General features: G+C 52.3%; 1 protein-coding gene across 1 annotated transcript in view; it reads left to right on the top strand.

The window, feature by feature from the left end:
• The window catches only part of DVL2 (dishevelled segment polarity protein 2), a 454,758-nt gene that overhangs the window by 81,573 nt on the left and 349,031 nt on the right, over window positions 1-24,154 (top strand). Inside the window, exon 2 of the mRNA XM_069645872.1 lies at window positions 18,025-18,094. Coding sequence (XP_069501973.1) covers window positions 18,025-18,094 — 70 coding nt within the window. The remainder of the gene's footprint in view (window positions 1-18,024; window positions 18,095-24,154) is intronic.

The raw sequence follows: 24,154 nt of genomic DNA on the forward strand, positions 1-24,154 counted from the left end.
GGTGTTACCTTTCAAGCCTCTCTCTCCGTCTCGCCTCACATTGCAGACCTTGCCAAGAAGTCTCACTACAAACTGCACCTCCTCAGATGCATTCTCTCTTTCCTCACCTTCCCTGAAACTCGCATGTCTGAGTCCAAAGGATCAGTTCTTGGTCCCTTTCTATTTTCCTTATACACCTCCTTCCTTGCCCCCGTTATCTCATCTTTTGGAGTTTCACACCATTTCTATGCTGAGGACACCCAACTCTTTCTATCCTTCTCGTCCTTCTCCCATGACATTAATCTGACTCTCTCATCCTGCCTCGCTGCCATCAAACCTTGGAAGACCTCTCGCTTCCTCACTCTAAATGCCGGAAAGACTGAAGTCCTTTTCTTTCCCGCAAACACCTTCATGTCGCAATCTCCTCTCCCTTCCATTTCTTTTCCTCCCTCCTGTCTCACTATCTCTCCCACTGCCCGCAATCTTGGTATTTACTTTGATTCTGATCTCTCCTTTGACCACGATTTCTCCCTTACATCCTGCGCTGTCGATTTCATCTCTACAACATTCGCAAAGTCTGCCCTTTTGTCACTTTTCACGCTACAAAACTCCTTATCTCGTCACTAGTCTTCTCCCGACTATTCTATTGTTCTGTTCTTTGCTCTTCCCCACTCACGCCTTGCTCCTCCTTAAATCCTTCCATCCTTCCATCATTCGTCGATTCGCTCACTCTGTCTTCTCTCTTACCAGGACCCTATTTCTACTTCCCTTGCCTCTCTCGGCTGGTTGCCTTTCTATTCTCTGCTTGAATACAACTTTCTCTCTTGTGTTCAAATGTCTCTATAGACTTGCTCCCGACTATCTTGCATCGCTCCTTTCATTTTGCTCTCCATCTCACTCACTCCCTACGCTCTGCTACTCTTTTTAGACTAAATGTTCCCCGTCCCCTTTGTGCCAAATCCTGTTTTCTCTCGTTCCAGCTCCTAGCCCCTCTTCACTGGAACATGCTTCCTTCCCCGGTCTCTCTGCTCCATTACTTCTTATCCTCTGTTCTGTTCCTCTCTAAATCCCACCTGCTACAATTCGTTGATTGATTTATACTGTCTATGAACACTGATTGATTTACTCTTATGAACACAAAGTGACTGTTACTGACTGACTGATTGACTGTTACTGTTTACGAACGAGGTTTTGCATTCTGATTCAATGTACTGGACTGTTCTGTGTAAAGCGCTTCGGACAAAGCTGCTATATAAAACACAATAAATGCAAATGTCTCCAGAGCTCTGGCCCTCCCTAGGCTTGACTACTGCAACAGCCTCTTCCCCAATCTTCCTTTATCCTTCCTTTGCCCCCTTCAACTAATCTACAGTGGGACTGCAAAACGTAGCCTTAGCCTTGGCCCCAAGCTCGGATACCGAATCTCTCCAGCCCTATGTCTCTCCACTGCTTCCCACTTGCTGCTAGGATCAAATTCCCTACCCTCTGCATCATCCACAAGGCATTCTGGGGGCCTGGGAACCCACTACATCCAACTCTAACCCTAAAAAAATGTTCTGCTAGAGCCATTCGGTCTGCTAGCTCCAACTCTCTGCAGATCAGGTGCTTTTCTAACAGAGAGTAGGCCATAGATCTCGTCTCCGCAGGAGCCCCCCCATTGCATTGGCTGCCCTGCCGCTCTATGACTTTAGCCGGATCTCTTTAAGTTCCAGAAGCTCTGCAAGACATTCCTTTTATCCTCTTCCCCTCCCCCTGCTAACTCATCCCCCTGCCACAGTGACTGGCTGCCTGATGCCCTCTGAGTTCTACAGGGCTCGAGGCCCCTTCCCTCACACTTAACATGTGGACCTGCACTACTGCAATCTCTGGCACTTGCCTTCCTGGCCTCCCCTGAGCACTTGCTCCTGCTCCTATTTACCCTGCTTTCCCTTTCCACCCTAGCACTTCGCTTATTGCTCATACAGGCACGCCCCCTCCCCCTTTCTCCCATGCACTTCTTGTTCTGCACTTGGATGATCCAAGTGTCACAAGACCTAGTAGGACCATTTTGTATGTGTCTCCCTTGTTCCCCCTCCCCTTTTTTGTCTTGTGGCACCTTGAAACACCATTTGTTGTATTGGCGCCTTACAAATATCCAACACATAATATAACTGTGAACAGACTGCATTTTGTCTACACACAAGTCTGGTTGCAAGCCACTGCAAGGAATGTGGTCGAAATAAGTCTGTTTCTGACCAGCACCAGTTGTTTGGTGTCTTGGCAAGGACCACAGCACTGAGGAGTGTAGATCACATCAGTCCATTAACCCCCAAGGAGGCATGGAAATAAACAGCCAATGACTTCCTGGCGGTCCACAAGATAATCTAGCTTATTCTTTATTTTTTTTTCCCAAAGGAGTTGTCCAATGTCCTCTCTTGAGGAGAACTTGGCTCTGAAGCACTTCTCTGGGAGTGAGAGGGGAAAAAACACCATTGCTCACAAAGTAAGTTGTCTTTACATACGCAATAGCTCATCCAGGAAACGGTGAAACGGATCCAGGTTTTGGGGCGGAGTTTAGGGGAGGAGACTGTTTAGGCTTCTTGATATCTGTTTTAAACAGTTTCCAGTTCATCCTCGTCTCTAGAGCAATGAGAAGTTTTCATTTGTCTGGCTGAAGGTAATCCAGCAGCACACAACCCCTTCCTCCACTAGTCTCGACTTCTGTGCTCGCTGCACCCCCTCATGATGAAACGGGCTGCTTTGTTTGCCTTCGTTCAAGGATGTTGACATAAATTGGCACAAAATGTTGGAGCAAAGTTATTGGATATGGTGTTCCGTCTGGATTTTCGTTTGGGGGCTGTGGGCTGACCTGTTGATGGTCTAGAGAAAGTGGGGTCGGGTCAATCTGGGCTTCTGATAAATCCCTTGGTCTGTCGCTAGCCTTCAGTGCATTAAAAAGAGGTGGCTTTGCCCCTTAACCTTTCCTTCAGAAAGGCAGAAGCACTGGCTAGCATTGGAATCAACAGCAATCTAGATTTCCTCCCTTATGGCTTTGGGGGGCCCGGTAGAGCAAATCCACCGCCCCCAGTGCTCTTCACTATACCAGCAGCAAACCGGGATGGTGAATGGAGGTGTAGTAAGACTGTTTTCCAATCAATTCGAGGCTGTGACTGCTGTGTGCTGGGCCCTCCAAATGGTGTGCCAGGTCTTCTGCCTCCCATTTCTGCAGAAGCAAATGTCTCAGCTACTGCTGAAGTGGAGGTGGAACGTGCTTCATCTGGAGAGGTCAAGGAAAGGCTGGGATTACCACTGTCCTCTTGCCCCCCTCCCCCAAAAAAGGCTGTCCAATCTGTATTTGAGGCTTTCCAAGAAGCTTTTCTTGAAGGACAAACTGATGTTGACTTTGACCCAGATCCACCAAGCTTTGGAGCTGCAATATTGGATTGCCTCTATTGTATTTCGCGCCTTGAAACAGTGGTGTATAGGCGCGTTATAAATGCCATTTCATTGATCTACAGGATGTGTACTTTCGTGTGTACACATGTGTACTTTAGTTTAAAAGCAAACAGAAACAGGGGTTTAGGGATACAAAATTCAATATTGTTTGGTTGTCAAAGTTTCATTGTTAGTTCATTCTGTTATTTAATTCGGTTTAATCACACACAACCCATTTCCTTTCCCATCCCTGCCTCTCATTCTGCTGTTTGCTCTGCTGCAGGGGAAGATGAAGCAGAGTGTGACAACCATGCTTTAGACTGCTCTGTATTGAGCATGGAGCTTTTGTTCTCCATTCCTGTTTGGCATTCTGCTGTGCCCTCCTTGGGCGATCCTTTGGAGGGAAGATCTTTTGGCACAGATTTGTGGTAATATGCATACCACAATGCCAAACAGCTGAACCTTCATGACTGAATTGAGCAATTGTGAGATGAGACTTGGTATCTCTCCAGGGATGTTCTTGTTGTGATGCTCTCGTAAAGATGCCCATGGTGCGCCTGCTTTTTGTAGGCATACAGAGGTCCCAGGCCCAGTCCATCGGCCTGGGAGACCTTGTTATAGCAGCATTTGGACCCTGCAGTCCTTAGTCTAAATTTACTGGTTTGCGCTCCGGCACCTTTCTAAGATGGCGGCCTCTGCCGCAGCTTCAACATTACAGCTTTCCGGTAGCCAGCAGGATTGGCTGGTGCACCAGCAGTGTTGCGACCCGATTGGCTGCCCATTGGTTAATCTTGGCTCACCCACAGCATGCAGGCAGGTGATGCCGGCCTGTGTCTAAGGTACGGGGTCAAAGGCTTATTTCCTGTCTGCGCATGACATGCTGCTGTCTGCCGACACGTCCGACACCTTGGGATAACCCTCTGCTTGCTCCGGTCCTCCTGCTGAAGCCATCTTCCTGTCCTTCTGGTCTACGATGCCTACATTGAGCCCTGTTGCAGCCCGTAATTCCTTTTTGTCCTCTGTGCTCATTGTTCTGGCCTCGCCCCTTCCCCTACTCATTCTTCTTCCGCACTGCTACCTCAATCCTTCTAACCACCAGAGCCTTTCTCTCGCCCTTCAGAGTTGGGTGAGGCCTTACGGTCCCACATTGGCTTTTTCTCTCCTTCTCTCCTGTTGGTTGCTCCCCACAGCCCGCATACAGTACTTCTGGTAACCTCCCATTGGCGGTGTTTCGATTAAATCAACAGACATTAGGCAGCCTACCCACCTCGCTGACCTCCCTTTTCAGCCTGGTTTGTGTCTGCACTCCTTCCTCAGACATTAACTATTCTCCAGCATGGGGTCTGGCATGGATTCACATGCTCATGAATATTCCCTGTCAGGCTGGGAATCCTCTGTAAAGAAAAAATCAGTATCAGTTTCGTTTCTGTTCTGTCTCAGTAGTAACCAATCACTGGTCTCTGGGTCATACTGCCCCCAGCCAATGACTGCCCTCTCCCTAAGCCCCACCTCTGGCAGCCATCTTCAGATTTTTACCGCACGCTCAAGTGTTGGGAGTTCTCGTGCTTAGCTCTCGAGCTTTTGCTGCGTTTTTGCGCTTTTTCAAAGAGAATTTCTAATTTTTCGGTCAAAGAGAGCCTCACGCTCCACCGTCTCTACATCCGATTAACGGGGATCCGTGTCGGATTTTTCTACGCCCCTCAAGGGTGAAGATTTTGTCGAGTTGCGCTTCTTGGAGGATTCCAGAAGTTTCTGCGGCCTACCCGAGCATGGCCCAGGAGAAAGGAAGCTCGACGGCCGGAAAGCTGTTCAGGGTCTGCCCTGGATGGCAGCTACAGAATGTGTTCAAAGAGGACGAGCATTCGAAATGTCTCTACTGCCTTTATGGGGACAAAACGCACGTGGAGGACTGTGCGTTTTGCAGGAACATGTCAGAACGGACCATCAGGGACCGACACCTTCGTCTCTCCAACTGGCTGGAAGGAAGGAGTCCGTCAGGTGAGAAGAAGATGAAGAAGTCCGAGCGATCTTCTAAGTCCTGTGAGGGCGCTCCAGCGACGGGGGCCCAAGAGAAGGCAAAGCACTGCGAGTCCGCGGGCACCGCACCGGGAGCGCCGAACGGTCGGGCTCTTCGGCTGCCAGACAGGGCGCGCCTTCCCCGGCACCATCAACCACGAGCCAACGCTCTGGTTCGGGGAAGAGGAAATCTGAGATCCCGGGTAAAGCCTCTGGAGAGGCCCCGGTCGATCTTGCAGGATTCGGCCGAGGGGGAGCGAGGCAGTGACCCTCCCCCCAAGGTGAAGGCCTCAAACGCGCCTAGGGCGGTAAAGGCAATGATTCACCCGGCCAAGGCCTCTATCGAGGGAGTCGCGGCGGCCCTGGCGCAGCCTGTGGAGGCTACACCAGTGGAGGCGACCTCGGGGCCCAGGGTCTCCCTGCCTCTGCGGAGGGAAGCCTCTTTCAGACCTATCGGTAAGACCCCCGTGAAGACCCCGGCGGAAAAAGAGGGGGGGTGGTGGCCATTGTGGACATTGACACAACATCCGAGGAGGAGTTGGCAGAAGTCCTAGAGGGTCTCGGCGAGGGGGACGATGAAAGTGACGGCAGCACTGGCGAGGGTCCTAGTCAGCCGTCGCTCCCGTCTCTTCCGGAGCTGCAGGATAACTCGGCAGCCATTTTGTTGGTGATACAATCCTTATGTTCCGAGATGAGGACGAGATTGCCCTTACCACGACAGAGGACCCGGTACCAGGTCCGGCGGAGGAACCGGAGCCGGTCCCGGCGGGAAGCCCCGGGAACAGACACGGCCACGACGGGTACCGACGGCGGCGACGACGGGACAGAGCCCCCATCACCAGCCCGGGCCTCCCCGTCCGATGAGATCGGATCTTTCCACCCAATGATCGCTACCAACGGCGCGAGGCCAGGAGGAAGTCGATCCTCGCCGTGCCTCTGCTGGATGACATCTGGGACGAGGGTCTCGCCCTTCTCAAGAACCCTTCTACGATGCCTGCCAAGAAGGATCGGTACGAGAAGAAGTACCGGGTCCCCGATGCTGCCCCTCTGTGCCTTAGGGCACAACCTACCCTGGACTCGGTCGTCTCAGCGGCTGCCAAGAAGAAAGCGGGGGGGGGCGTTGGTCTCAACGTCCACTTCCCCGCCGGACGGCGAAGGGAAGAAGCTGGACGCAATGGGACGAGTTATTTTGTCAGCGGTGACAACGATTAAGGCGGCCAACGCTCTCACGATCGTGTCCTGCTACTATAGGGAGTTATGGTTCAAGATCGCCCCCCTGTTGGACTTCCTACCGGATGACAAGAGGTCCGAGGCCCTGGAGATCTTGCAAGAAGGCGAAGTGGCGCCGGACCACGTCATTATGGTGGCAACGGACATTGCTGACACCGGTGTCCGCCAGTTAGACAACGGCGTTTGCCTTGGACAACGAAATTGGCTCAAGGCGACGGATTTCCGCCAGGATGTGCAAGCCAAGGTGCTGGACATGCCGTTCGACGGGAACAACCTGTTTGGGAAAACGGTGGATGAGTCCCTCCAAGCCATCAAGATGGACACAGAGATTGCTAGGGCCCTAGGCGTCCTCTGTCAACGGAGGCCGTCCTTTCGGAGCGCTGGAGGCAAGCAGAGTGCCTCCAAGGGATTCGGCGGTGGCTCCTCTACGTACCGCCAAACGGCCCGCTCCTCGTCGCAGGAAGCCTATAGAGGACGAGGCAAGTCGGGGGGACCCCGCCGTCGTTGCCAGGGGGGCCAGGGAGGCAAGGCGTCTACCAAGCAAGATTGAACCGACAGCGTGGTCGGGCCCCCACCGAAGCACCCCGGTGGGAGGTCGGCTGGCGAAGTTCGTCAGCGTGTGGGAGTCCATCTCCACCGACCGTTGGGTGCTGGATGCCCTAGCCCAGGGGCACGCCCTCGAATTTCTAAAAAAGTGCACCTGCATTCCACCCGTGGTCAGGAAGGAAAATCACGTCCCTCAACTACTCTTGGAGGTGAGGGGGTTGCTCAGAAAAGGTGCCATCGAGCTCGTCCCGAAGAGGCTCCGGGGCTCCGGAGTATACTCAAGGTACTTCCTAGTAAAAAAGAAGACAGGAGGATGGCGCCCCATCCTGGGCCTGCGACGGCTAAGCAAATACATCAAGGCACCAGAAAGGTCACGGAAAGTTCCTCAGGTTCGTGGTCCAAGGACGGCACTACCAGTTCAAGGCCCTCCCGTTCGGATTGAAGTCGGCACCCAGAGTGTTCACCGAGTGCCTCGCACCGGTGGCGGCACGGCTGTGCCTGCAGGGGATCCACATCTACCCCTACCTGGACGACTGGCTCATCCAACAAGGGACAAGGGAGCTCGCCGTGGATCACACAGCAAAGACCGTCCAGCTGCTCTCGGACCTGGGATTCTCCATCAACTTTCCCAAATCCCACCTGGTCCCGTCGCAGGTCGCACTGTTTCTGGGAGCAAGGCTCGACACAGTGGCGCGCCTGGCCTCACAGTCGGAAGAAAGGACGGCGGCCATCCTGGGCAAGGTGCAGCGCCTGCTGGCGACTGACGTGGCCAGGGTGAGGTCCATCAAGTCCCTCCTCGGGATGATGCCCTCCTGCATATATCTTGTGCGCCTGTGCAGGCTTCGGACGCGCCCTCTGCAAGAGTTCCTCGACTCCCGCTGGATCCAAGCGACAGGCAGCTTCGAGGACAGGATCTCGCTCAACGAGTCTTTCCGACAAGCGATCCGGTGGTGGGGCACCCACGCTCATCTGATGACTGACACAGACTTTCACACCCCATCCCACCAGATAACGGTGACGACGGATGCCTCCCTGGAAGGGTGGGGAGCGCACACCGGAGAACTTCACGCGAGAGGCCTCTGGCTCCCAGAGGAGAAGAGCTCCACATCAACATTCTGGAGCTCTGTGCAGTGTTCTGGGCCCTCCGGTCCTTTCTCCCGTCCCTCAAGGGCAAGGTGGTGAGAATCTTCACCGACAACACCACCACAATGTTCTACATCCGGGAGCAGGGAGGAACCAGATCCCCAGCCCTCTCCAAGGAAGCCCAGGATCTGTGGTATTGGGCCGTCACCCAAGGGATGATTCTGGTGCCCTTCATCTGGCAGGGATAAAAAAAACTCCATTGCCGACTCACTCAGCAAGGAGCTGCGCTCGTGCCATGAGTGGGAACTACGTCAGGATCAAGTGGATCGACTTTTCCGACGATGGGGTGGGGAACCCCAGATCGACCTGTTCGCGAAAGCAACGAACTCAAGTACCAGAGGTTCGCCAGTAGGTTCCCCCAGCCGAGAAACATGGGCGATGCTTTCTTGTTCCCCTGGGAAGGCCTGTTCCTTTATGCGTTCCCTCTGTTGCCGTTGCTGCTCCGACTCGTCAACCAGCTCAAGCGGTCCCGGTGCAGGATGATCCTGGTCGCATCAGCGTGGCCGAGGCAGATCTCGTTCCCGGACCTTCTGGACTTGTCAGCGTCCCCACCAGTGAAGCTGTGGGCGGACGGGGATCTTCTCTCCAGAGAAGGAGGCGCCATACTTCATCACGACCCGGAGTCGCTGAACTAGCAGGCCTGGGAGATCAAGAGATCAAGGCCCTATCCTGCAAGCCTCCATACTTGGCTTTTCACGACACGAGGGCGGTGCTGAGGACGCACCCCTCGTTTTATGCCCAAGGTGCTGTCGGACTTCCACCTCAACAAGCCCTTGGTTCTACCTGTTTTCTTCCCGTCGCCTTCGTCTCCAGCCGAGAGGACTTTGCACTCGCTGGATGTGGCTAGAGCGCTGAAGTTCTACGTGGACCGAATGAAGAGTTTTCGGAAGACATCACAGCTGTTTGTGAACTTTGGACCTGTGAACCAAGGGAAGGCTCTCTCGAAGGCTTCCATTTCCGGATGGCTCTCCGGCTGCATCATGCATTGTCATCGGTTGGCAAACCGACCGTTGCCCGGCCGTCCGAGAGCCCATTCGACCAGAGCGATCGCTGCTACCACGGCGTTCTTGTCTGGTGTGCCCCTACTGGACATCTGCACGGCTGCTACGTGGAGGTCGACGTACACCTTCACGAGATTCTACTGCGTCGACCGGGGTTCCAGGGAGGAGTCCAGAGTCGGCCAGGCAGTGCTGTGCAACCTGTTCGCTTAGGGTGAGCCTGGTGGGGAGGTAAGAGATGCTTAATGTTGAGTTTTATGTAATGCTTAATGTTGAGCCTTGCCACCTCCTGTGGTTGTGCATGTGTACTGCTATGTATTCTTATATTCATGAGCATGTGAATCCATGCCAGACCCCATGCTGGAGAAGGAACAAGTTACTTACCTGTAACTGTTGTTCTCCAGCATGGGTCTGGCATGGATTCACATGTGAACCCTCCCTCCTGACCCTCTATGGCTCTTCACTTGGTCATACTACCACTTTGCGTGCTACCAAATCTGAAGATGGCTGCCAGAGGCGGGGCTTAGGGAGAGGGCAGTCATTGGCTGAGACCAGTGATTGGTTACTACTGAGAAAGACCGATCAGAAACGAAACTGATACTGATTTTTTCTTTACCGAGGATTCCCAGCCTGACTGGGAATATTCATGAGCATGTGAATCCATGCCAGACCCATTCTGGAGAACAACAGTTACAGGTAAGTAACGTGTTCCTTGCTCAGCCTTGCGCTGCCTCGCTGTTATGTGCCTGGAACTGCAATTCTTATTCATCACGTAGCCCTATGCGCCCTCTGCATTATCTTTTGTTGTAATCCTCATCTTGTTACGTTGTCAGCTGTTTGCCTGATGTATCCCCTCCTTGCCAAGAGGCCTGGCTTTTCCAGTCTGCGGTCATTTGTACCTGCTTTTCCATAATTGCATGTCTGTATGCCTGATGTAGCCCCGCATTCCATGAGGCCAGGCTTTTCCAGTCTGCAGTCATTTATACCTGCGTTTTCATAATTGAATGTCTGGTTCTCCATAAATACTTGTACCTGCACTTCCCCCTCCCCTCGCTTTATGTACAGCACTTGCCTGTTTCGAATGCCCTATGGACTAGTAGGAATGCTTTTGTTTTGTTTCCTCATCTTGTTCCCTTGGATTTTTGTCTTGATACCTTCATGTTCAGTACTTGCCCGCTCCGAATATCTCAAAGCATAGTAGGAGCATTTCTGTATTAGTCTTTCTTTTTCATCTCCTGTCCGCCCCCTGAGCCCCCGCCCTCCCACTCCTCCTCTTGATGCACTTTGAACCACCCATTGGATGTATAAGCGCATAATGAATGCACAATAAAAAATCAAAATAAATCCACCATGTATGCTTCAGCTTGTCGCTGGCAAAGGTTCACCACTTTTTTGTATTGCCACGCTAGCATAGCTCTTGAGTTTTGATTCTCTGGCCAAGGTAGTGTATGGATAGTCAAAGGCTACCTGACTGCTCCTTCTTCGGGGGGCCTCTTGAAGAAAGCTCCTACCTCTTAGGCCACACAATGTAGTTCCTTAAGGACCTAGCGATTTCCTTCGCACCCAAGCCCTTCTTGAGACCTTTGTTGGACCTTTTCTACGTGGTTTTGACTGCTCTTATGATGACTAAGTTTGAGCCTATGTTTTCTTATCCTTTATAGTTGCTCTTCTTTAAGGTGGATTTCTTGGTGGTTAGAATTTCTGCTCTGAGGGTTTCTGAGCTTCAGGCATTATGGGTTGCAACGCTGTATTGCAAAAATATTCGGTGTATCTGTGTTAGTGTGAAAATCCTAAACTGCAACTCTAGAGTGTTGTGTCATTTGTTCGGTGTTTCCCTCGGGTTCACCAACCTTTTTGTATCCCTTGGCATCCTTAAGACTCAAAGGTCGGGTGCCTTTTTAAGTTAGTGTAGTCCTTTTTCAAAGCGGATGCTGTTTTGCTCCTTGTGTTGGCTCTCTGGCTGGTGGCAGCTTTTGGTAATTATTTAGAATGCTGCATGGTATGGTGTTGCTTCCATTTTGGGACCCGGGAACCAAGGCTTGTTCTACAGTTTATAATGTAGGCCTGTGTTGTAAGTCCAGTGTGACTCCACAACCAGGCTGTTTTTACCTGCTAAGTGTGGGGGAACAAAAGTGTGCCATGTGAGCATGGCTTTCATGAGACTCTAGGTTTGGAGCTCATGGCAGCTGTTAACCAGATTTGGCCTGATGATTAAATGGATGACTGGGAATCAGTCCTGAAACCCCATATTGCCAGTTTGCCTCGGCAGGTACTCCCTTAATTTGACACATCTGGCACAATTGAGCTACTCTACACTAGGTTCACACCATGCACTCCAATTTAGTTGTAGATATTTCAGGTGCGCGGGAGACAGAGAACAACCTTGGCATCTAGGTTTTCGACAATACAAAACAGGAAAAAAAGTTCCCGACTGGGGAACTTGCGTCCCCTGCACACTATCCTAAGGCCTAATACAAGGCAAACCGTTGAGTCAGTGGTTCCTATAGAGGGAGCCACTTCCGCCACTCTATGCTTTGTCAATTTTTAGTCTGGTAATATATCACATTTTCAATTGTTACAGATAAACAATGCATGTACAGAAATTACATTAGGCTGAGATTCATAACAAATAAATTTAATTTCACAAATTGCCCAATGCGTTTAGTAATTCACTCTTCATCAGGGGCTTCTTAACCATATTTCACTAAAACGAAATCCAAAAATGAAAGTAATGTCAAACCTTGTGACTGGTGCATACACGATATAGAACAGGTCATTGCAATACAAGAATACAAATACTTAATAATTTCGAAAAACAAAGAGGAAAAGCGTTTAAAAAAAACTGTAAATTCATCAATGTCTAAATACTAGTTTGAGCTGTTCTCAAAAGGTACCAGACAATTAGGTTATGCTTGCCTCATTTCAAAGCAGGAGAACAGGTAAAAAGAGCTGTCCACAGAGGTGACCTTCAATTTGGTTGTGTTCCACATGTAACAAAAGATATCAGTTTGTGTTGAGTGATGTGCCTACTTTATATAGGTAAGTGCCCTTAATAGAATGTACGGCCTTCAGTTAAAGCTAATCTATGCACTGGTAGTTGAAGAGTTATGTATGTAATGCTAAACAAACACATGTTAACTGGTTATAAAACTCAACCTAATGTTCAAATGCCAACAGGGGGTATAAAAGAGTACATGACAGGCTCTGAGCACTAGCAAAATTAAATCTGCGGTGCCGTGGCCTATAAAAAGAAAGCTGCGTGTGATGAATTACTGACAATACGTACATGCATTGTTTATATGTAACAATTGAAAATGTGATACATTACCAGACTGAAAATTTACAAAGCATAGAGTGACGCAAGTGGCTCCCTCTATAGGAAGCGCTTACCACTGACTATCAAATGTTTGTCTTGTATTAGGCTTTAGGATAGTGTGCAGGAGACGTAAGTACCCCAGTCCGAAACCTAGTACTTTTCATCCAATTGCATTCCTTTAAGAAGTGCCATTTGTTCATTAGAGCCCCAACTGGCAGCAGATACCGTCTTAAGACATATAACTGCAGATGATTTATCTATGCCTCTTCAGGACCGCTCGAAATCCATCCTCACTGATTAATTTCTCCAGTCCCCACATTCCCAGCTGGAATGTGACTTTAATAGCTCACTTTATCTCTTACATTGGACCCATAGGAAAGCACTGGGCACGACCTAATCACGACTCTGCCACCAGGTTAACAGCTCCTTTTACTTAAAACAATACGCTTTCTTTGTGGGTTAATCCCGTTTAATAACACTGGGGTTTTAATTTCCCAAACCCCCCACCCGAAAACACTGCAAACTTTGTGCCGAATGTGTGGGATCTTCTCTGTCATAGGGAGGATGGCAGACCTTGAATTAAGTCTGGGTAAACCAATTTGGGGTGCAGAGGCAGGAGGTGGTTGGAGGCATAGAGTGTGGGGGATCTTGAGATACAGGGTTGCTCGTCATAGGTGAGCGGGATCATGTGCACAATCATCTGGCTGCTGAAGGTGAGCGTAGTCCATCTGAGGGCTCTGATTGTAAGTCCATACTGTTTGGTAACTCTTGCATTTGGAGTCCCCTGCTTGGGGAATGATGTCCGGGCCTGGGTGATGATTTGAATTGAGCATAGTACATGGCTTTGAATATGTGAACCTTTTAGACTCTTTGATTGCCTGTGTATATATTGTTGTTGAAGGGAAATGGGTCCTGTGGCTGATTGAGCTATTCGAGATACCAGATTAGTTTAAGGAACCTCAGATTGTAGTCAGACCCTTGATTGGTGTATTAAAAATGAGCACTCTGCGTAGATCCCAGCCTATGGAATCCAATGCAGATAAACTCTTTGCAGTGCCTTTTCAACGTTCGTATTTGTTACATAGTGAAGAGCAGGACCTCTGCATTAGTTGAAAGTGAAAATGGAGTGTGCACCTGGATACACCTCGTTTGAGGCTGTACCACTCATTCAGCTTCTGCAAACATTTCAAGGTTGGCGCTGTGTAGGGCACAAACTGGGTGAGGAGTAATGAATTTGTCAATTTTGCCCTACACTTTTTTTTTTAAACCTTTAAAAAAATCAAACTTTATCAAGACTGAAACACCATAATCCAACACAGCGAGTGCAGCCCCCACCACCATCCATTGCGGAGTCCCACAGGGCTCATGCACAGCTCCCACACTGTACATGTTCACGAAGCCCCTCTTCGACAAGCTAGACGCACTTGGTATCGCGTACACCAACGATACTGAAGTACTTTTACCACTCACTGGCTCCTACAACCAAGACGACAAAGCACTCCATCTAATCTACTTGACGATCCAGGCCTGGATGGCGTCAAATGGCCTATGCCTTAATGGGATTAAGACCGAAATTATCATTCTCGGTCAAAAAGCCACACTAGCCAAACTCAACAAGCTTTACTCCAACTACACCATAGACACCACCATTATCCCGATCTCCTCTTCAGTGAAGACCCTAGGGGCCTACATGGTGTAGAATCTATCTATCTATGACTAGGCATGTCAGTGCCATCTCCTCAGCCCACACCACTATATTCATCAATGCTATTAAACCTTACCTATCCAAGCCTAATAGCCAGAGCCACTATTGGTGCTAAATTAGACTATTGCAACACACTCCTAGCAGGAACATCTGCATAAAATCTAAACAGATTCCAAATCACCAAGAACAACGCCTTACGACCAGCATTAAGCATTCCAAAAAGGGATCATATTTCTCACGCCAGACAGGCAGCACACTGGCTCCCTGTCAAAGAGTGTGTTACTTTCAAAATCCTCATCCTGACCCACAAATGTCTCACACTCGTAGCACCTTCAGATCTATCGGAGACCATGGCTAAATCCACCTACACGACGCACCAGAACCCCATACGCTAACCAACTTTACACTACACACATCAACAGGGCCATCGCAGGTGGCCTTGGCTTCCCTTACATAGCCGCCAAGCTTTGGAACACGCTACCCACAGATATCCAAGCAGAAAACTCCCTCTTGGCTTTCCGAAAAAAAAACGTAAAACCTCTCCAACTAACTTTTCGCATGCACTGCTTCTTATTCCTGTCTGTATTGTTCTCCTTTAATACAAATATTTTTTTCCTACCACTGTAACTAAGAACTGTTCTCGAACAAGCGTCACAATACCCCCAGGCTGTTGCACGCTCTACAAATACAAATAAATAATCAAGCACGTCATAGTAAATAAATATCAGGTCGGTCTTTCCCATTATTTGGGCCCCATATTGGCTACTTAGTAACATTTATATGCATCGCTAATCAACTAAACAAAGGACTTCCTCCATAGAGCTTAGACTGTGACTACCCAGAGGGGTGCAGGGGCCAAGGAAGTGAATTCTACAATGGAACACTGCAAGTGCTGTGAAAAATAACTATCTTGGCCTGACCATGGGCTGCTTACTGGAGCATAGCAAGCCCCCCTAAACCCCAACCATCCGGTCCTCAGTCTCCATCACCCCCACCTCCACTCCCAATCCCATTCTCCTGACTCCCTTGGCTCTCCTCCCTCCACATCCCGCACTCTCCTACCACCTGCCCATAGCACCCGATGAGGTCTCTAAAGTTGTCCGCTCTATGAAGGTCTCATCCACACAAGTGCTCCCATGCTCCTCTAGAACCATGAAGGACAACATTTCTCCTCTCGACCAAACTCTTGCCGATTTCTGTAACCACTCCTTTGTGACTGGCTCTTTTTTTGTAATTGGTTATTTATAACGTGCTTACTACCCAGAGGTTTCTAAGCGCGGACGCAGGGATTGAACCTGTGTTGCTCTGTGTCATCTTGCTTCCAAGGCGAGGACGTTGCCCCTGAGCTATCTTCCTGAGACTATATATCCTTCCCGCACTCCCTTGTGCACCCTCTCCTAAAAAAGCTGTCTGCTGACCCTTCCTGCCTGGCTAACCATCGCCCTTCCTCCACCACCCCTTTCCTGGGTAAACTCCTGGAGAAGTTGGTCCTCCCCAACTGATCCTTCATTCTGAACTCTGGTTGCCTCCACGACCACCAATTTGGATTTGGGCATCCAGAGCCAGAAACTGCTCTCCTGAACACCTGTGAAGACATGCTCGCAAATCTTGACTCCAGCTCTCCTGCGGTACTTCTTCTCCTTGATCTCTCCTCTGCCTGTGACACGGTCATCCCCTCTATCCTCATAAAACGGCTCTGTGATACCCTTAGCATCACAGACCAGGCACTGCATTGGCTGACCTCCTTCCTCACTAACCGCCCCTCCAAGTTGCAGCTGGACTCTTCCCTGCTACCACTTCACTCTCCCCCTGTGGCATCCCCCAAGGCTCTATCCTATCGCCATGGCTCTTCAATGTATATCTTGCCCCTCTTGTTCACCTGATCTCATGCTCGCCTCATTTCTAGTGTTATGCTGACGGCACACAACTTTCCTTCAAACTTCCCTTTCGTACCCCCTTTTCCTCCTCTCTCATCCCCGATTGTCTGACTGGTATCTGGGCATGGTGTGCAGCGAACGACCTCTGTCTTAATGCCAGTAAGACAGAGATCCTTCTTATTGGGACACCTGCGCCCTGTTCCCCCTCCAACCCTCTGGCCTCCTGCCTTGGGCCCTCTATTTTCACCATCTCGGAAGGCCAAAAACTTCGGGGTTAGCTTCGACCCCCTCACATCTGGGACCTTGCCAAGAGGTCCATCAGCTTCACCACCTCAGAGGCATTCTCCCATTCCAGAAGGTCCAGAAACATCTCAAAACTCACCTTTTTTTTCTACCTCAATCCCCCTTCCCTGCTAATCACTCCACTGCTGCTGAGACTGGCGGCCTGGACCTTCAGGCATCTCACAGGTTACCAGTCCCCTGCCAGTCCAAACCAGCATCCCTCCTGGCCCCCCAGCAATGCTGTTGTGGGCCCCCTACTAGGTGGCTGTGCACCCCACCCTGGGATTCCTCTGCCCTTGCACTTAGCCAGTGGTCTCCACCCCTGGCACCCCTTGACACTTCTCTCCCAGGCTCTCACTAGAACTTGCCCATCCATTCGGCAAGTAATCTTATCAGAGATGCGTAAAGGACTGACATGTCTTCAGATTCATGTTCTCTTATTTATCAAGGCTCAAAGCTGATATTCAAGATGGCTGGGCACTTCAACTTGCACAAAAGGGAGATCGTGAAAAAGCAGAATGAGTAGCAGCACGGTGAAGGAGCTTTGGTGTTTACAGGAAGGGCACACACTTCAAAAAGAGAAGGTTCCAATTCCTATCCGTTTGTGTGAAAGGGCCAGCTAACCTATGTCTGGGGTCAATCAGGGACACACCAAGAACAAAGTCACTTCATTATCCATATGCTAGCTACATTAATGGCCTCTTCATAACCATTGTACTGAACTGGAAACACATATTTTAGTCCTTTGCACATCTCTGATAAAATTATTTGCCGAATTGTGCTGCTAATTCAGCAAGGTGGCAGGATATGCTCAGTATGACGTGGAACACTGGATGGATGTGGAACGTCCATCACAATTGTTTCCGAACCTATGATGTGAGAAAGTAAGGAAAGAAACTCCAATAGCCATGGATGCGCCATGGCCAGAGTAAGGTAGATCTATCGCCCATGTTCTACATTCAGCATGAATTCAACTGCAGAAAGTGCTGGTTCTCCGTGTTCTTACTTGGCGATTGAAAGTGTTGTACAATGCCCGACACAAGTTGCACCTGTTGGGTGCTAGCCATTTTCTGTGCCATCTGGAAGAATCCGCTCAGGGGGAAAGTGAAGCAGACTCTACTTATAGCATTACATGCCTCTGATGTAACTGGAGTGAGAAGGTGTGGCTGGCCTGCCACAGTCCATGCTACAGAAAGCCTTCTGCAATTGGTTTTTGCTTTTCTGTAGATGTCAATTTAGATGGGCTTTATTGTAAAAGGGGAGAGGAGTAGGTGTGGAGGGTGCAGTGCAGGCAGTCGATGGTCCTTGTTGTAGATGTTGCATGACTTCGGAATCTTGGCCCATGAAGGCGCTTCATAATCTTTGCTGCTTCTTAATCTGTCATATGTGACATGTGCTTGACTCGACAGCATTTGAGATGGATTTGTATATGTCGCTGCAGCTGGCATTATGAGTTGGCTTCGAATATCTTTGCCGTGCAAGTTGAACTTTGTTTTTCTTCTCATTTGTCCCATGTAGAGTGGTGAAGGAGGAGATCTCTGATGACAATGCCAAACTTCCCTGTTTTAATGGAAGAGTCGTCTCGTGGGTAAGGATACAAACTGTTCTGTCATGAAATTTCTGGCTGTATTTTTGGTATTTTTCATATTTGTTATTTATATAGCTCCTTGTGCCAAGGTGCTGTAAAGAACCAATTTCTCCAGCATGGGGTCTGGCATGGATTCACATGCTCATGAATATTCCCCGTCGTCAGGCTGGGAATCCTCGGTAAAGAAAAAACCAGTATCCGTTTCGTTTCTGATCTGTCTTTCGTAGTAATAACCAATCACTGGTCTCTGCGTCATACTGACCACAGCCAATGACTGCCCTCTACCTAAGCACCGCCTCTGGCAGCCATCTTCAGATTTTTACCGCACGTTCATGTGTTGGGATCCTCGTGCTATTGCTCTCGAGCGTTAGTGCTATTTTTCGCGCTTTTTCACAAAAAACTTCGATTCTTTCGGTCAAAAGAGCCTCAAGCTCCACCGATCCTACATCCGATCAACGGGGACCCGTGTCGGATTCATCTGTGCCCCTCAAGGGTGAAGATTTCGTCGAGCTACACTTCGGAGGACTCCAGAAGCTTCTCAGGCCCGGTCTCGGAGATGGCCCAGGAGAAGGGAAGCTCGACGCCCGGAAAGCTGTTCAGGGTCTGCCCTGGATGCCAGCTGCAGAACGTCTTCAAGGAGGACGAACACTCTTTCTGCCTTTACTGCCTTCATGAGGACAAGACGCACGTGGAGAAGGACTGTGCGTTTTGCGGCAACATGTCGGAACGGACCATGAAGGACCGCCATCAACGTCTCGCCAACTGGCTGGAGGGTAAGAGCCCGTCTGGCGAGAAGAATAAGAAATCCGGGCGGTCTTCTAAGACCTTTGAGGGCGCCCCGGCGACGGGGGCCCAACATAAGGCCAAGCACCGCGAGTCCGCTGGCACCGGGAGCGCCGAACGGTCGGGCTCTACGGGCGCCAGGCAGGGCGCACCCTCCCCGGCACCATCAACCACGAGCCAACGCTCTGGGTCGGGTAAGAGGAAGGCCGAGCACCCGGCGAAGCTCCTGGAGAGGCCCCGGTCGAGCTCTAAGGCAGAGGAGGAGCGTGGCAGTGCCCCCTCCCTCAAGGATAAGGCGGTGAGCGCACCTAAGGTGGTGAAGGCCTTGATCCATCCGACCAAGCCCTCTATCGAAACGGTCGCGGCGGCCCTGGCTCAGCCTGTGGTGGCTGCACCAGTGGTGGCGACCTCAGGGCCCAGAATCTCCCTGCCTCCTCGGAGGGAGTCTTCCTTTGTGCCCATCGATAGGACCCCCGTGAAACCCTCCGTGGGGAAGAAGAAGGGGGGGCAGGGCGTCGTCGTAGATTCGGCCTCAACCTCAGAAGAGGAGCTGATCGAGGTCTTAAGCCACGGCCTAGGCGTGGAAGAAGGCCAGCCCGTCGGAATGGACCCCGACGCAGGTGACGACGACGACATCGTCGAGGATACCGACGGGGCCCCTGCTCGCCCGTCGGATTCCCCTCTGCCAGCGCCGCAAGACAACTCGGCGGCCATTTTGTTGGCCATACAGTCCTTATGCTCCGAGATAAGGACGAGGCTACCGTTACCGACGGAGGAACCTCTCCCGTCGGGGGATCCAGAACCGGGACCTTCTGGTGTTCCCCCTACCAAGAAAAGAAGGATCCATCCACCACCTCCTTTTCAACCGTCGCGCCCCGTCCAGCCCTCCTCCCCGTCCACCCGAGGGGATGATACGGGGACTGACACGGCAGCGACGGGTACGGACGACGAGGCATACGACGAGGATTTTCCGTCGTCGCCTCCCACCAGGGCTTCTCCGCCCGACGAGATCGGATCTTTCCACTCCATGATCTCCAGGGCTTCCGAGCTTTTCCAACTCTGCCCTGAGGAGAAGAAAAAGGAAGGCTTCCTTTATCAGCGGCGCGAGGCCAAGAGGAAGACGGTCCTCGCAGTGCCTCTGTTGGACGACATTTGGGATGAGGGCCTTTCCCTCCTCAAGAACCCTTCCACGACGCCAGCTAGAAGAGACCGGTACGAGAAAAAGTACCGGGTCCCGGACACGGCCCCCCTATGCCTCCGGGCGCAGCCTACCCCGGACTCCGTCGTCTCCGCGGCAGCCAGGAAGAAAGCGGGGGGGGGTGCGGCCTCCACATCGACTTCCCCGCCGGATGGCGAGGGAAAGAAATTGGATGCTATGGGACGTAGAGTCATCTCGTCGGCAGCGACGACGATTAAAGCGGCCAACGCCTCTTGTACAAGATAGGGAGCTCTGGTACAAGATAGCTCCCCTGCTGGATTTTCTGCCGGACGACAAGAGGGCGGAGGCCCTTGAGATCCTGCAGGAAGGTGAGGTGGCGTCGGACCACGCCATCACCGTGGCGACGGACATCGCCGACACTGGGTTCCGCCAGCTGGGCAACGGCGTTTGCCTTCGACGTCGTGGATGGCTCAAAGCTACGGACTTTCGGCAGGACGTCCAGACCAGAGTCCTGGACATGCCCTTCGACGGGAACAACCTGTTTGGGAAGACAGTGGACGATTCCCTTCAGGCCATCAAGGCGGATACTGAGACGGCCCGGGCCCTTGGAGTCCTGCAGCAACGACGAACGCCCTTTCGGAGCGGCGGAGGCAAGGGCGCCTCCAAAGGTTCCGGCGGCGGTTTCGCTTCCTACCGTCAAGCGGCCCGCTCGTCGTCGCAAGAGGCCTACAGAGGACGAGGCAAGTCTAGCGGACCCCGCCGTCGTCGCCAAGGAGGTCAAGGCGGCAAGGCCGCGTCCAAGCAGGATTGAACCGGCCGTGGGGTCGGGCCCCCACCGAAGCACCCCGGTGGGAGGCCGGCTGGCGGGCTTCGTCAGCGTGTGGGAGTCCATCTCCACCGACCGTTGGGTGCTGGACGCCCTGGCCCGGGGCCACGCGCTCGAGTTTCAAAGAAGGTGCCCGCGCGTCCCCCCCGTGGCCAGGAAAGAACTTCACGTCCCTCAACTTCTCCTGGAGGTAAAGGCGATGCTCAGAAAGGGCGCCATCGAACTCGTCCCAAAGAGGCTTCGGGGCTCCGGAGTCTACTCGCGATACTTCCTCGTGAAGAAGAAGACGGGAGGATGGCGCCCCATCCTAGACCTGCGACGTCTGAACAAGTTCATCAAGGCGCAGAAGTTCCGGATGGTCACCCTCCAGCACGTCCTGGGTCAGCTGGAGGAAGGAGACTTCCTATCGTCGTTGGATTTGGAGGATGCCTACTTCCACATTCCCATCCTAAAGGGGCACCGAAAATTCCTCAGATTCGTGGTCCAAGGGCGTCATTACCAGTTCAAAGCCCTTCCCTTCGGACTACGGTCGGCACCCAGGGTATTCACCAAGTGCCTCGCACCGGTGGCGGCGCAGCTGCGCCGCGAGGGGATTCACGTCTACCCCTACCTGGACGACTGGCTCATCCGCGCCAAGACGAGGGAGCTCGCCGTGGTCCACACGGCAAGGACCGTCCAACTCCTCACGGACCTGGGATTCTCCGTGAACTACGCCAAATCCCACCTGGTGCCCGCGCAAGTCGCACTGTTTCTGGGAGCGAGGCTCGACACAGTGTCCCTTCTGGCCTCCCCGTCGGAGGAGAGGACCAGGACCATCTTGGGCAAGGTGCAACGGATGTTGGTGGCCGACGCGGCCAAAGTGAGGTCCATCAAGTCCCTCCTCGGGATGATGTCTTCCTGCATCTACCTCATTCCCATGTGCCCGTTGCAAGAATTCCTGGATGCGCGCTGGATCCAGACGACGGGCAGCTTCGAGGAAAGGATCAAGCTCGACGAGAGTTTCCGACGAGCGATACGGTGGTGGGGCACCCGCGCGCATCTGACGGCGGGCATGGACTTCCAGACCCCAGCCCACCAGGAGACTGTGACCACGGATGCCTCCCTGGAAGGGTGGGGAGCGCACACCGAAAATCTGCACGCAAGGGGACTCTGGCTCCCGACGGAGAAGTCCCTGCATATCAACGTCCTGGAGCTCCGTGCAGTGTTTTGGGCCCTCAGGTCCTTCCTTCCGTCCCTCAAGGGCAAGGTGGTGAGGATCTTCACCGACAACACCACCACCATGTTTTACATCAGGAAACAGGGCGGAACCAGGTCCCCAGCGCTGTCCAAGGAGGCGCAGGACCTGTGGCATTGGGCCGTCGCCCAAGGGATTTTTCTGGTGCCGTTTCATCTGGCAGGGATAAAAAACACCATCGCCGACTCACTCAGCAGGGAGCTGCGCTCATGCCACGAGTGGGAACTACGGCAGGATCTGGTGGATCGCCTCTTCCGACGGTGGGGCACACCCCAGATCGACCTGTTCGCGACGGCGACGAACACCAAGTGCCGGAGGTTCGCCAGCAGGTTTCCCCAGACGAGGAGCATGGGCGATGCTTTCTCGTTCCCCTGGGAGGGCCTGTTCCTCTACGCGTTCCCTCCCTTGCCTCTGCTAATCCGGCTCGTCAACCAGCTCAAGAGGTCACGGTGCAGGATGATCCTCGTCGCACCTGCGTGGCCGAGGCAGATATGGTTCCCGGACCTTCTGGACTTGTCAGCGTCCCCGCCGATCAAGCTGCCGGCGGACGCGGATCTACTCTCCAGGGAAGGAGGCGCCGTCCTCCACCACGACCCGAAGTCGCTGAACTTGCAGGCCTGGCTCCTGCAGCGCTAGAGTTTGGAGGATACGACATACCGGCCGATTGCAGAGAGGTTCTTGCAAAGGCCAGGGCGTCCTCGACTCTTAAATGCTACGGACACAAATGGAAGAGGTTCTCTGTCTGGTGCCACGCACAGAAGATTAACCCTCTACGGATTACGGCTCCCCAAGTACTGCCGTACCTGCTGACGCTGGCCAAAGCTGGTCTGGCACACGCGTCCATCAAGATTCATCTTGCTGCGATCTCCCGATACACCAGAACCACGGGGCGGACGTCCTTGTGGTCTCATCGTCTGGTGAAAGAGTTCATGAAGGGACTGTTCAGATCGTTCCCGCCGGTGAAGGCTCCGGCCCCGGCGTGGGAGCTCAACGTGGTGCTGACCAAGCTCATGGGACCTCCGTTCGAGCCTCTGCACTCGGCCCCGTTGAAGTTTCTATCGTGGAAAACAGCTTTTCTTGTGGCCATCACCTCCGCACGACGAGTGGGAGAGATCCAGGCCCTTTCCTGCAAGGCCCCGTACTTGACTTTCCACGACACGAGGGTAGTGCTCAGGACGCACCCCTCCTTCATGCCCAAGGTACCGTCGGACTTCCATCTCAACGAACCCTTGGTGTTACCCGTGTTCTTCCCGTCGCCTTCGTCGCTGGCTGAGAGGACTTTGCACTCGCTGGATGTAGCTAGAGCGCTGAAGTTCTACGTGGACCGCACGAAGGGTTTTCGGAAGACGTCACAACTCTTTGTGAACTTTGGACCTGTCAATCAGGGGAAGGCTCTCTCGAAGGCTTCCATCTCCAGATGGCTCTCCGGCTGTATCATGTGCTGTCACCGGTTGGCAAACCGACCGCTGCCTGGCCGTCCGAGAGCCCATTCCACCAGAGCGATCGCAGCTACCACGGCGTTCCTATCTGGTGTGCCCCTGCTGGACATATGCAGGGCTGCTACGTGGAGGTCGACGCACACCTTCACGAAATTCTACTGCGTCGACCGGGATTCCAGGGAGGAGTCCAGGGTCGGCCAAGCAGTGCTGCGCAACCTGTTCGCCTGAGGTGAGCCTGGTGAGGAGGTAAGATGCTTAATGTTGAGTTAATGTGATGCTTAATGTTGAGCCTTTGCCACCTCCCGTGGTTGTGCATGTGTGTACTGCTATGTATTCTTTATTCATGAGCATGTGAATCCATGCCAGACCCCATGCTGGAGAAGGAACAAGTTACTTACCTGTAACTGTTGTTCTCCAGCATGGGTCTGGCATGGATTCACATGCGAACCCTCCCGCCTACCCCTCTGCGGCTCTTCACTTGGTCATACTGCCACTTCACGTGCTTCCAAATCTGAAGATGGCTGCCAGAGGCGGTGCTTAGGTAGAGGGCAGTCATTGGCTGTGGTCAGTATGACGCAGAGACCAGTGATTGGTTATTACTACGAAAGACAGATCAGAA

Source organism: Ambystoma mexicanum, chromosome 1p (assembly GCF_040938575.1).
Source record: "Ambystoma mexicanum isolate Mex_15411 chromosome 1p, UKY_AmexF1_1, whole genome shotgun sequence".
NCBI classification, from domain to species: Eukaryota; Metazoa; Chordata; class Amphibia; order Caudata; family Ambystomatidae; genus Ambystoma; species Ambystoma mexicanum.